The sequence below is a fragment of the Lingula anatina genome, chromosome 4 (genome assembly GCF_051362555.1).
Source record: "Lingula anatina isolate TDL-2025a chromosome 4, LinAna3.0, whole genome shotgun sequence".
Classification (NCBI taxonomy): domain Eukaryota; kingdom Metazoa; phylum Brachiopoda; class Lingulata; order Lingulida; family Lingulidae; genus Lingula; species Lingula anatina.
In genome coordinates this window covers 13,053,416-13,068,441 of record NC_141770.1, presented here as the reverse complement: position 1 = coordinate 13,068,441, position 15,026 = coordinate 13,053,416, and the positions used below count along the sequence as shown (strand labels likewise).

The window sequence follows — 15,026 nt, the reverse complement described above, 5'->3', positions numbered from 1 at the left end:
TCACATTACTTGTCTATTGTGAGGGCGTAAACTATTAACCTTGGTCACTTACAGGTGTTACTCCACACCCCTTAGGTAATCATTCCTATACTATATAGATCCAGTATAATTTGCAATCTTAGCAGAGTAAATGAGTCAAATGATCCAGTTTGGGCTTATACTAGCTTATAAAACTTTTGCTTTTGCTTTGCTAGTAATATTTGATTTTAAAAAGAGATGTGGCAATTTTATATAATAAGAAATAAAGGAATTTCTGTCCTTCTCATTTTATGTCTTACAGTTATAAAGTTATTTTGTATGCATTGTTGAAATCGGGTTAGCAACTTAAGGTGGAGGTTTGTGAGCTCCTTATTGCTTTAGTGTTTTCTGTTCATATTCCTGACCATATTTCAAGACTTGAATATTGATCCCATTGAGAATTTTCGTTTTTGGATGAAACAGTATGCTTCAAAGTAATCACAGAGTCACAGTATTATATGTACCAGTAGTGTGGTGGAAAAATGAAAACTGACGTGGAAATAGAGCAACACCTATATAAGTACACTGCACTGAACATGAACCTGGTTTAAAACCTGGAATTTTCTGGGCTAATTATGCCCATATGGAATAGTTCTAGGTAACAGGGTGTCTGAGAAAGACCACTAGTACTGTGGCTCTCCAATCTAGGTAAAAGGAAGAGTCTCAGTCCCTTGGTTTTGTGGAAACCATTGAAATGTACAAATTTTAATAAAAAGACTAATGTTCTTTCTTGGTTATCAGACTTCAGTAGACTTTACTACAGTGTGATCGCTATAATATGCGTGTACACATGCCTGCCTGCATGCTTGCATTGACCTGAAAATGGGTGCCATTTCTGTGTGAGTGTCACTGTATGAACTTTTAAAACGGTTATTAAAATGTAGCAGAAATGCCTAAATAATTGGAAGCCATGAGGTAACTGCCTGAGGTTAACTGCAACTAGTGTAATGCTGGACTAAACCACCCCCCCCCCAAAAAAACTTTTTTGCATCTTTTTTTTTTAGCTGGTTGAACACCGCATTGCATTGGCTTACATTACATGGGTTTGGAAGCTGCAATTATTTACACATCTACTCAGAAGAGTATTCGGCTTATACTGAAGTGTTTACCATGTAGTAAACCCTGGAATCTCAAGCAGTTCCACATCATCACTCCATCACAGCCATCATTCTCAAAGAATGCAGTACTTGGTATCAAAAGAACAAAGTTATATGAATGTAGTTTTGCTCTCAGCTACCAGGGTGCAGTTGAAGAATTATGTCAACTAGCCCCATGTCACTTTGACAGGTGCTTGGCCATTTTGCCCATTCACCAAAGCAAAGGTGGCTATTTTATTATCTGATATAATACTTTGGACATAACTTAGTGAGTGGCACTAAACTTAGATGCTGCCCACTATGCCGAATTATTTAGGGCATTTTAATGTTTTTATTTCACTTTTGTTCTATTCTGATAAAGGTTTCGTTTTTTCCCTTAAAAACCACATATTTTAGACTTTTTGAAACAAGGGTGCTGCCGGGTTACAGGATATACATGTGAATTCTAAATGGAAAAATTCGACTTCAATTCCGATACTGTAAGATGACATGTAGAGGAATGTTTTAAGCTTGTACTGAAGTCAGGTCTGCAATTGCAGGTAAAGCCATGTTGCAAATAAACAATTCTCCTGTTTCAAAGGCAGCATTAAATTTTTGGAAGGTACAGTTTGCAAAGGGAGTCGTTGTGGTTTTTAGCCCGTAGAGAAATCCAGGCAATCCTTGCTCAGTAACAAATAAAAACATACACAGCGTAAAGATAAAATCACTGTGGCTATGGAGTCCTGTACTGGAGGGAAGCTATGTCTGGCATCTGGCATATGTTTTTCTACCCTGCATGAAGTGTTTAAAATGGGAATAAAAACATCAGTGTTAAGTGGAAACATCTTCCAGCAAGTCCAGGTAGGTTTGGTAAGTGTGAGGAAAAGGCTTGTAACATCTACTTTGACTAAATGAGATTTTACACTGGATTGATTTTTTTCCTTACTGTTTTATGAGTCGTGTTGTTTGTATGGTTACTTTGGTTATTGCCATTCTAATTTGCTGAACAAACAGTTTGCGTAACTGAGCTGTACTTTAACATGGGGGGGGGGGGGGTTTGATGAGTGTCTGCATACTACTTCTGATGTATTTTTATAGCTGTATCACATGTAGTTATTGATGATTACAATTAAAAGTTGACTTTCAGCCAATCCTGCTTACTTGGTTGAATTGTTTGGCATATTACCGTAGTTAAAAAATATCTTCTTCACGTTCAATGCTGTAAATATATGCACCATATTTCTGTGAAGATTTGGCATGTAATCGGCTCCAGGAATATCAGAACCACAGCTTACAAATTTTTTCCACCTGTAACAAAGACAATTTGCCAGACGATCTGGGGGAGCCTTCAGGGCATGCAGTTAGTAAAAACACGCTTTGGAAGACTGGATATTTTACAATTACTTGCTGAAAAAATATTTGACCATAGTAAATTGTAAGAAGGTTAGGGCATGATTCGGAAATTTAAAGGAAATGTCAAATAGGCCTTTGAATGCTGAAGAGTAACAATTGCCCACATACTAGTACAAGCATGTATGCACGTGTGCACACACACACACACACACACACACACACACACACACACACACACACACACACACACCTCCAATAACTGAAATTAAAAAAGGGTTTAATATTATCATGTTATGATGTATTCCATGGGGTCATCCTGTAAATCCTAATGTACTCAAATTTGTTTTCAAATGACTTTTTTTTAACCAAATCAGTGAAAATCAAGAAGCTTTCAATTAATTAATTAATTTATTTATTTATTTTGAATATCTTGCCCACAGTATATTTCAAGAAAATACATTCAGCCTTTGTGTAATTACCATTGTGCAACCTTAAAAGGAAGGCAAATAAGTTAATGAATGTGTGTAGGCAAATTGGATCCCATGACAGATATTTCAGGGACGTCACTATTTTATCAGCTCATTGTTTCATGAAGTATTATCAATCATCATTTGTTGCTGTTACCTTGTTACCTTGCTTACTTTCCCTGGCTGCAGACTGGTTTCCCAGGAGGTGCAAGCAATTTCTTCATCTGTCATTGAAACATATTCATTACCAACTTTTTGATTTTGAACAAAATATATTCATTGATGCAGACAATTTTCTATGTCCCATTGAAACTTTGACTCCGTTCACATGAAAAATCTATTTTCTAAAAATCTATTTTCTATTCGCAGTATCTTGTGATCACTCCGAGCGCAGCCGAGAATTAATTACAGCTTTGGAAGTAACTGGCTCGCGCTGCCAGTAATTACGCCGCAGGGTATTCAGGGCACAGACCGTGATCACAAGATACCATGAATAGAAAATAGATTTTTCATGTGCCTTAACTCCCATCCATCGGCTGAGGTGTGTAAATCTGTTAAACATTCAGGGCGAGTTCCCCGCGGAGTTGGATTGATCTGTGTAGATTGATGGTTTCATTGGGAATGAGCCCTCACAGTGTCAGTCAAACCAGAGAACACCTAGAACTGAAGGCAAGATAGAATGTGCAGTTTATAAGGCCCTGGATTCTTCATCTGTCCCTGAAGTGCCGTTTTGTGGCCTTTCTGGAAAAAATTAGTGGAGAAAATGTAGACAGCAAAATCAATGAGGACTGAGATCTGAGGGGAACCCTGGAGAGCAGTGTCTTGCATGTCTGACATGATGTTTCTCGGAAAATCTTATTCTAGATTAAATTTTTTGTCCTTCAGCTGTGGTCCTAATAGTGAAGCTGACATTCAAGAATAATTGTATCCATTTTCTCATATATTTTTTTCCAGAATGGTAAAGATGACATTTTGGCAAAGGTAAATTTTTTTTAATAGATAATTAGCTTTACAAGGTGCAAGATATGCCCCATAAAGAATTGATTGTAAAAACTGTATTTTATCAAATGTTTGTCAATGTCTTCCAGTTTTTGGTCCAGAGTTGCAAAAGGTTTTCTTACTGAAATTGATCACTGAAGAAAGACCTAAAACTTTGATCAACACTGAGCAGAGCTAAATCAGTTGTAGTTCACTCGAAGGTGTATTGGGCTTCTTTTGCTATAAAAAAAATAATATACAGAAAGAAAGAATAAAAAAGAGGTCTGTTTCATACTACGCATAATGGACATCGTCATGTAAACCTTTATCCTGGGTTGGAATACAAGTATGCATGAAAAGTTTGGCTTTTAACTGAAAACCAACTTTTTAAAAACATACCATTTTTGAATCAAAGGTTATGAACTTGCAGATTTTGGGAGCCATTGATTTCAGAGAGGTCAAGTGTCTTTTAGGGTCAGTTGGTCCTTTAGTTGTGGAACGTTTAAACATCTTCTTTCTACCTGACTGGCACTGCACAAGGTCAGGTCACATTTCAATACCATTTTAACTCAAACTGTATCTAAACTTAAACCTTAAGGTGAACTGTATTTAGACCTACACCCATATATATCTGTGTGAAATTTATTTGACATCTTGGTGCTGTTGGTCATGTTAACTTATCTATCAATTAAACTACCCCTTCATTTATTATACTGGCCACTTAATGTTGTTGTAACATACACAAATATCGCACTGTCTTCTTCCCGAACTAAGTCTGAAAACTTCTCTGTTGAAATGGTGTTGGACGCGTCCTCTGACCACCAATATATCAGAATGTGTAGCAGATGTTATCATTAGAGACCAGATGTTATAATAAACTCACCCATCTGCCTGGTGAACTCAAATGCTTCAGCAAGATAAAAATAGCTCCAGTATCTAAAACAAACCTACCAGTGTGGAGTGCAGTTCTGTTCGGTTCTTGGTTCTTGGTTCTGATTCTCAGGTAGAGAGGAGCCATTGAAAGCTTCACATTTATGGATCCCATAGACCAGAAATGTTGGTATTATATGCAAATGTGCAGATTGACAGTCATACTGATACTGATTAATTTCAAGTGTTAATTTTTTTGGATTTGTTGATGTTAACTGTGAACATATATTGTTTATTTGAGCCAGTGCTGTTTGAATTGACCAAATGGATTAAATGATTTTTTAACCCAGAAAACTGAATATCTGCCTGTCTGTCTGTCTGTCTGACAATCTATTTTCAAAACTTGGGTTGCTGTTTCAAGGATTGCTGTTTTTTATACCCATTAAGTCATACACCTCAGCATTTCATGTTTTCTTTCTTTCTTTCTTCCTTTCTTCATTTTTGTATTTATTTATTTATTTATTTATTTATTTATTTATTTATTTTGAGATTTCTTCTCTTGTTATGTGGAGGTTAAAGATACCTTGACTCTAGGATAGAAGATAAATATGTTTTGGGCCATAGCTTGACTGTATCGCTTCACTGTCTTCCCATTCATAGCTCACATAATTTACAGCTGTTAGAGGAAGCTCATATTCACATAATTGCATTTGTGAATGAATGATATTTTGTAGTTTTCATAGCGTGTAGTAGTTGCATACTGGAACGATATTGAAAAGGGAAAAAAGAGACTTTACTAGTCATAAATTGCAAATAATCTACGTGGTAATAGAAATACAAGGTTATTACAGTGTCTAGGCTCACACTAGCATGAGAAATGTTCCCAAAATGCCAAAACTTGGCAAAATTTATATTTGATTAATTTTTTTTTTTTTTTTTTGCAAAAATTTGGGTTTAAAATATTGTTCTGACAAAAACATGCTACAGTTTGCCCAAATAGTTCTTATTCATTTGAAATATTTAATATTATGAATTAAGCAGGTAAATGTTGGTTATATCATTTACATGGTTATCACCTTCTAGTCAAGAAGAAATTTCATTAGAACATTTAAATGGTGATGCCATCAACAAGTATACATCAGCTCAAATACTCTGTTCAATTCTTGCACAGTTGACCAACAAATAAGTTCATATTCTACTTAACTACATTTCCTTTCTACATATCTTTTCTATCCATCTGTGACCCTTTTCAAATATCCTTTCTAAGAAAATAAAAAAGTATATGCTTAAGAATGTTATGATATAATGTAGTTGAATATTACTAGTTGACAGCGTACCTTGATATATATTCAGTTAATGAGGCTTGAAGAAGATTGATCTTAGCTTTCACACAAATGTCATTGACGCCCCCTTTGAGTTTGCCAGCTTAAATTGACCATGGCATCCGCTGTTCCAGGAAAAATGAACAAACTAAAGTCATATTTGTGCTATAAGTGGCAGACAAGGGATTAATTTCTAACTCAGAAAAAAAAAATCAACATTTTTTTTTTCATATAAGACTAATACAACTGATATTATTATACATTTTTTTCATAGGATTGAAAAGAGATGCAAAGGTGACAAAAGATTCTGACATTGATGAGACTATGACTGCATTCCCAGAGATTTAGATCGATCCATCCGATCGACCTAACTCCCTGGGGGCTCACGCTAAATTGCTGTCAGTCGAGCGGGCACCATAGTTAATTACCTTCTTACAGCTTTTAGTAGGCGGGACAGACATTTAAGCCTGTTAAGCTGACACCAATCTAGTGAGACTCCCCAGGGGGATAGATCGATCTAAATATTTATGGGAATGGGGTCTATTTCAACTAGCAAAGAAGTAAATGTGCTGTGAAAATATTGTAATGTAGTGGGGAGGTGGGTGGATGATGAATGGGATGGGGTAGCGCTAGCACTCGCCAATTTAGCCAAATGCTAAAACTAACTTAAATTGGCTAAAGAAAAAGGGCTTCATTTGACATGTTTTAGCCAAATTATAACCATTTTGGTAACAAATTGACAAAAATGTGGTGATTTGGGTAAGCGAAAAAAATTGCTAGTGCTACCCCAGATGGGGGTTAAATGTAAGCTTCATGGCCTCACAGGTAAAGCTGCCTATGTTATTTTAAGTGTTATTTTAGGGATTCCAAAAGGAACATGATTCACTTGTAAAAGAACTTGTGGCAGTTTTGTTATTTTAGTCATAATGTTGATTCTGTTTTAATTAGTCATGACTTGAAGTTGCCAGAATATTGTTATGCAATGAATGGAAGCATTATTTTTTGTCTAGACAGGCACTTCCTGTATGGTTGCAAAAAAATGATCCAATTAAAAAGTCAATAACTCGTCAACAATTCATCATCAGTGCAAACTTGGATAAGAGATTTACCTGCAGTGCTCTCTTGGGCTTCATGCAACTCCAGACTCAAGAGTTCACTAATCTCTAATTCTCATTTCTATCGTTGGTATGTTAACAAGCAGATTTTGTATGCAACTGTTGGGTAAGACTTAATTAAATATTTAGTCCTCCGTACTGGTGAACTAAGTGTACAGAGAGCCCTAATTGTGCTCTTATTGATCAGCTTCTAAAGATGCCTGGACAGATCAGTGTATTGCATGTTAGGAGCACTGTATTACATTGGTTTAGAGGTATGAAGAGACAGAGTCACTGAAGACTTATACCCCGTTCACACTACAGTTGCAAAAATGCACATTTCTATAATCCAAATTTTTCGTGAGGAATTCGATTCGGTATTGCGTTCACACACGCTAAGCGAAACCGAATTACACGTTGAAAATTTCAGGTTTAACTTCCTGTTTTGAACACTCGCGCATGCGCCGCACAGGAAATCTTAAAATACCAACAAATATTTGTGACGACAAATGCAACTCTAAAGACATTCCAGCATTCTTGAGAAGTATAAGATGGCAAAATAAGTTTGTTTCCTCGTGTTGTAGTGAGTGGTGACTTCCAAATACGTTCGGTGCAATTGCTAAAGTAATAAACAAGCGTTCATAGATACCCGCACTTATCTGCACACATGCGCAGTAAGATCTGTACAGGTGTCGATTCCGGTAAGTTATCCAGATCGCGCTTAGAAATCCACCTCGCTTGCAGGATTTTGAAAATGCGCATTACAAAAATCCTCTTGCGTTCACACTACTGCATTTATTCGAATTGTGACCTAATTCGCAATTTATCCAGATAACTGAGCGTAGTGTGAACGGGGTATTAGTACTATTAGCAAAGCGATTTGTTATACCTCTGCAGTTTTTTTCATGTTTTGTTTGGTTTCTTATGCATTATTTGTGCATTCTGATCACTATGATGTATTGCTTGTTTATCTCTCTGTGAAATAGGGTTTATCCTCAAGTTCTCTCTCTCTCTCGGACCATTTGTATGTTTATGTTTTTTTGCTCATTAAAATAAATGAAGAAAAAGAAGGTAAAATTTTCACATAAATAGAGCTACTGGAGTTAGTAGATTGTGTAGAACCTTGTTGCAGCTACTGCTAATTCTGAAGCTCTCTGTGCTTGAAACTTGCATGTGAGCAGAAAAATTGAGAAAAAAAATCTTAATCTGTCATAACAGGGGCTTGTTGATCATAGTTTTTTACCTTAAGCTAAAAACCTTTTTACAGCTTGAATTTTAAACTCAAATGCACTGTAATGCAGACAAGATTATTCGTGAAGACCAAGAACAAATTACTGAGTAGTTCCCAATAAAAGAAGAGTACATCAGGTAATATATTACTCCAGGGCTTTTGCATTCATTTCCAAGCACCTGTCTCTCACAGTAAACGTGCAGGTGAGACCAATTATTGTGGGTCTTAATGTCATTATTGGGTGGAGAACCATTCAACTTGGAAGATATCAATGACATTTCCCCTTTTCATTACATCATTTCGGAGTAAGAATAGCCTAGAATATTAATGCCATGGGCTTTGTTTGTCTAGGTGATGGTTTTACATTGATTAGTCTTGGTGGTATTAAAAATACGACAATTGTTTACATTTCTGAATCACTTCACTTATTTTTACACCTAGTTTTAAAAAAGTACTTTTTCTGGTGCCTTTACTTTAAAATGTACTGATGATTTTACCCAACTATTATTTCACAACTTAGGATATTTTGTTTTCAGATATCACCAGAAAAACATTTTATTCAAATATGTAGTGAATCTGTATTGTTTGGATATGAAGAGTAATTACGGTAATCCACCACATCTTACTGTCCTCTAGTAAATAGTAATACGATAGATGGTATTGATTTTCTGTTGTATGTAGGTTTATAAAATATCAATATTCTTGATTTATCACCCATAAGATTATATTCCTAAAGGGTGTGGCATAAATACAGGTTAAGAAAAATGTTGAGAAACTGGAGGAGGATTAAAATTGACAAGGAATGGAGTTGGTTTTCAGACGTTATTAAAAGGGATGAATTAATCTTGGTATTAATGAACTTCATGCTGATGGATAGGGTATACAAAAAGGCATTATTTCACTCCTGGGAAAGCATGTTTAATTTTATTGAGAAGAACGAAGATCTATTCCATGACCGTATTGATTACATGTCATTTTTTTCAAGATACTAAGGCGAAACCCAATTTGACTATAGGATAAGGCTCAAGTTTCTCTTATCCCTAAATCCTTTTTAAATGTTATCAAATAAATTATAAATGTGCGATTGAAAGTTTTTTTTTCCTTCACAGCAGGTAGTTTTCTGAATATGTTAAGCTGGTAAAGGTTCTGCTTCCATATGGGCTAAGAAGTCTACCCCTCTCTTCCTCTCTCTCTTGCTTTCTCTTTCTTGCTCTTGCTCTCTTGCTCTCTTGGGATGTGTTTGTGTGTGTGAACTTGTAGGTATTTGAAACTTATTTGTGGCTAGCTGTTATTTTATATATCATGAAATTGCAGAGGTATTGCCATCAGTATAATGCATGTAGGAAAAGTTCTTAGTTTTTTATTCCTCATCAAATAAGTAAATTGCATTCCTTCATTTTTTATTTATTTATTTATTTTTTCAGTGAAATACCTTAGAGAAGTGACCCCATATTTCCGCAAAGCCACAGGTCTCAACGATCTAGGATGGGGACAACATACAAATATTGGTGCAGGAGACACATCACCAATAAAAGAGAACCACCCTCAGTCTCCATGGAAAGAGAAAAAGACAATTCCTTTAAAAATGTGCTACTTGTGTAGAAATCTGACTATGCCTGATGCTGATAACAGAACATTAGAAATGCATTCCCCGGATGGGAAGAGTTCGTGTATCATACGTGCGGAGGATGCAAGTAGTGCTGATAGCTGGTACAATGCAATACATACCAATGCAGCACTGTTGACAATACAGACTATAGCAGAGGTTAACAAGCTGCTAAGCACAGGACCTAATGTCCAGCAAGTCAAGCACATGGGCTGGCTAGCTGAACAGGTGAGATGTCTGCTGCTTGCAGATGTGTGTATGTGTGTGAGTTTTTTTTTTTTTTTTTTTTGTCTTCTGTTTAAAGATTTAAATTGGAGCTTGTAAATATTTTTTTGTCTTCTGTTAAAAGATTTAAATTTGAGCTTGTATTTTTTTTTTTTTTTTTTTTTTTGGTCAGTTTACCATCATAAAGCGGCCAAAACCCCTTGGCTGCTAAAACCTAAAATCCTGCCTGTGTTGAGGCGGGGTGTCTTCTTAAAGGTACACTGTATGCCCTTGAAGACTTCCAAATGTCCTGTTCTCTATGTCTACATATCCTGCAAAGCTAGTAATCTTTTCCATTTCAAGCTTTAAAAAAAAAATCTCAAATAAAAGTACCTGACGTTGTTAGTTCCATCTGAAATGTACGAAAAGACGTGGCATTCTAAATGACTGACCAGGTCCTTATCATGAGTTACAGGTCCACAATGAGCAAGGAAATCCCACCTGGAAACCAGTATTCATGGCTGTGACTGCCACAGACTTTCTGCTCTTTGACACGGCCCCCTGGAGTAAAGAGGAGTGGGCCACGCCAGCACAGACACACCCACTTATATGTACTAGGTGAGGCTCGATAGGGAAAAATTATGAATTAATATAATTGGTTATTGCTTTTGATAACTCTTTACTTAAAGCAATAATAACTCTTCCTTTGAGATTCAAAATTCCGCATGAAATACATTGTAAACAACCCATGGAAATATATTCTATTGTATTTTACCACTAAAACGGCCGTTATTGCAGTAAAACTAAAATCTGTGCTTGTCAATAGGGCTTTCGATGCTTTCATCAAGGCATTCGTTGCTAATGACGTAATGGTGTCACGCGGATTCTCGCGTTCATTCGAGACCAAAATAACATATGGCGCCAAACGCATTAATGCGGACGCAGACGTAAGTTGCGAGTTTTTGTACAGTGCGTCGGATAACGAAAAGCCCAGAATGGCACACATTGTGGATATTAATGTATTTTTAACAAAAAGACGAATATATCTCATGAATCATATATAGTGTTGTTGTTGTCTGCTTTTCCCGCGGTTTTAAGTAGGTCAACAGTGACTATGCGATGTCAGAGAGAGCTCCGTCAGTTAAAATCTCTTAAGAGATTTTAACAAAAAACCGTACGTTTAGGAAAAAAACCCTGGATTAACTTTGAATGCAGGAATGGGGTCGCTGACCATTGATAACTACGGGAAAATTGCCGTTTACTCCAGGAAAATCCAATTTTTGGCCGAAATGAAGAGTTATTATGACTTTAAACAGGTTTACTTTAGTTACATCGTGAGTTATCCACTGTATGTGATATCATACAAGAGTGAAATTAGGTCATTAGAATATTGTTACATTACAAATATAAGCACAGTCCTATTGTTTCGCCAGCTATGTGCTGAGTCCATGCAACAACTTGTTGTCCACGTTATGTGACATACAAAGGTGTAATTATCTCACATCTGATTGGACCTACAGCATCCTCAGACCCCCCAATATTGATAAAGTGTTTTGTCCCATGATACACCCCATTTCCATAGATTTTTAGATCGATCTATCCCTGTTGGGAGTCTCACTAGATTGCTGTCAGCTTGGCCGGCTTAAGCGTCTGTCCTGCCTACTAAAAGCTGTGAGGGGGTAATTAACTATGGTGCCAGCTCAGCTGACTGCAATTTAGCCTGAACCCCCAGGGAGTTAGGTCGATCTAAATCTTAATCTTTAGATCACTCTAAATCTCTGGGAAAGCACCCATAGATGTTTAAGTGCTTGTTCTGAGAACCGAGGCTCATGTTGCTCTTTTTAGACCTAGTTATTTTGTGAAATGGGCCAAGAATACTGTTGTAGATGTCTTTTCTCTCATTTTGTCCTCCTGTCCTTTGCCTTTCCTCTGCTGAAATTTCATTGACACTGAAATATTAGAGGATTTCTTAACTCTTCTTTTATATGAAAAGACAATGCATATATACTACAGTTTATTCAGTCAGTATTTTTTTTATTCCAATATTAGGTCAAATGGGGATGGGGATTTATATGCTGTTAATTATTTATTTATTTATTTATGTGTACCAGGTTGGTCCATTCTGGGAAACAGATATCTCCGCTTGGTGGCAACGCAATTCTTACATTTGGTACCAGGACGGGGTCTAAGCAGGGAGTGGAGGCGCACATGTTTCGCGTGGAGTCGCAGCGGGACCTGTCACAGTGGTCGCAAACGGTTGTGCAAGGGGCGCATGCTGCTGCTGCACATGTGAAAGAGGTGAATGTTGGTAAGTTTAAGATTAGTCAGTATATTCACTGTGTATTCTTAACAGCAATATTTTTAGGAATTTTTTTTTATTTTAAAAATTAATGTGGCAAAATCTTATTTTTGTCAAATGTAGAAGACAATATTCAGTGATAAAATATTTTTAAACATGACTCTGACAAAAATAAGAACCACACCAAAAAAAGAAATGTTATTTGTAATTTCGTTCTCCCAAATGTAATATCTGTGGTCCGGGTTTTTCCAATAAATCTTTGTTAAAATGGATGTTTTGTTCCTCTAGCCTCCATAAAGTACTTTGTGCATCTCCTAACAATGTTTTAAATAGTGCCTGTACTGAAGCAGCATATGACATCGTTTAGTCAGCTTATTCAAAACTGACAAAGGAGATCATAAGAACTACACTGATATGAGATACGGGTCACCTTACAGCAGTATTTCGCCCTTCATCTAAGCCCAATGGTTCACGCTGTCTCTGATACTTGATTGATGTTTTAATGAAAAGTTTGGGTGATTATACAGAAAAAACCATTCCGCTTGTAAAACCCAACAAGGCCAAGATTGATTGCCATCTGGGGCTATTGGAAAGCAAGTTGTATGGGCTTGAATGGCAACATTACTGCAAGGAAGACCACATGAAGGACAGTCTGACTGACAGTGACCCAGGGGGGACATGATATGTGCCTGGGGTTATTGTTCTTTATGGGACAGAGTGACAGATTTACTGAGGGGTTAGAAACTGGCATTAAGGTAAACACATCTGATGATAATGACAGACAGACAGACAGTTACATATAGGCAGGAGTGACAGGGAGGTTTTTTTTTTTTGGGGGGGGGGAGGGGAGTAAAAATTTTTTCTGGAGTAGGGTGTTTTTTTTTTTTTCTGTATGTACTGGTTACTTGTTCATATCTGATCTTGACAGGTCACATCTAGTCTGTTTTCTCTACGTGTCATGCCTGTTTAATTTCTGAGCAGCAACTTGTTTTACCAAAAACTTGGTTGCATTCTACTTGCTATTGCCATTGATGATGGCGTCGCTTGGACATAAACAGACAGGGACATAAACATTTTCATTGGTATTTTCACAATTTCATGTGTAAAAACCTTGTCTTTTTAGTGCCATTGTGCAGGATTACTACAGGCTTGTTTGGCTGTTCTGTGGTGTATTAATGGGTTTTATTCCATTGCCTTTATTAGACATTAATTCTCTTGGTGGGCACTTACTGCAGTGGAAGTAAGGTGATTGCAGTAATTGTTCTACATTTTTGTACTTCTTAAAACAATGTTTTGTAAGCATGACAAAAAATGATCTATATTTGAAACTTCTATAAAGAAAGTTGCAAGGAAATAGAAATGTGTATAATATTTGTATAAATATTAAGTCAGAATGAAATTATTCAGATATTGGAATGATTTTGGTGTTTGAAACTTCTGATACATTACCGGATATTGCCATTGCCACCTTGGACAGTTCAGCGTTGTTTTTGGACAATACAAGAAACCTACTGAAATATCAATTGCAGATACAGGATGCACCTTATTTTATTAGCATTGCATTTGCCCACTTAAACTGCATCCACTGTCATGTTTAATTTGTGGTTTTTCGGTCATAATGGAATAATTCTTGTAAATAATGGCATTTGGTTATTTGAAATACTAGCCAAAAACAGTCATTCTGTACGTGCTTTGGGAAATATTTAGCTATTTAGCAGTGCCACAACTGTATCTGCTTCACTGCAGTAGCACATAGACATGAACGCAGGTGCTGGCGGTATCCAGAATATTTTGTTAAAATTCTAGAATCCAAGTGGCGGACAAGAATTATTTGATAGCTCCACTCTCCCCCCCCCCCCCCCCCCCCCCCCCCCCCCCCCCACCACCACCACCTTCAAAAGAATGTAAAATTTCTTTTTCTTTACATGCTAGAAAGCAGTTGCTGCAGATAAGCCAGCTTCTGCATTTTGATCAATTCTGTGAGAGCTTTAATATGCGAGTTCCATCAGACTTCAGGAAGACTTTGAAATTGATTGACTATTCATGAATGCCAGTTGACTTGTCTATAACATTCTAAACTGAGCCTTGCTGCTTGGATGGAGTTTACAGTGAAGTTGTTCTGTGATTAGATACAAATGGAGTGATTTGTTTAAAGAGCTCTTCGGCATGCAGTCAAAACATGGTACTGTTCCACACGTATAACACTATTAGTGTCTGCGGCAAGTTTACAAGCGCCGAGGAATTCTCTAGGTAATTTTATCGCAGAAACGAAGGAGAGAGGTCACCCTGCCCCACTTGGCCTTTATTTCAGTGCCTGTGTCTGTCTGGCCCTGAAAGCCGAGTAATTTTAAAGAATTTTGGTCTGCTCAAGATTGAGATTTAATGCAGTTATCAGCCCTAACTTGTAGGTTTTAGCCCTGAACCTACAGTGACCAGTGTTCCCTCAACCAACATGAATGGACCTCATTTCTTGTATGTACTGTTTCCTACTAAAGATGTCCTCCTTTA

The 15,026-nt window shown here is 36.8% G+C and overlaps 1 protein-coding gene across 1 annotated transcript in view; it reads left to right on the top strand.

Moving 5' to 3' along the window:
- Positions 1-15,026, top strand: part of LOC106173166 (beta-1-syntrophin) — a 30,638-nt gene that overhangs the window by 1,043 nt on the left and 14,569 nt on the right. The window contains exons 2-4 of the mRNA XM_087011011.1: positions 9,834-10,243; positions 10,695-10,837; positions 12,331-12,527. Of these exons, the coding sequence (XP_086867137.1) occupies positions 9,834-10,243; positions 10,695-10,837; positions 12,331-12,527 (750 nt within the window). The remainder of the gene's footprint in view (positions 1-9,833; positions 10,244-10,694; positions 10,838-12,330; positions 12,528-15,026) is intronic.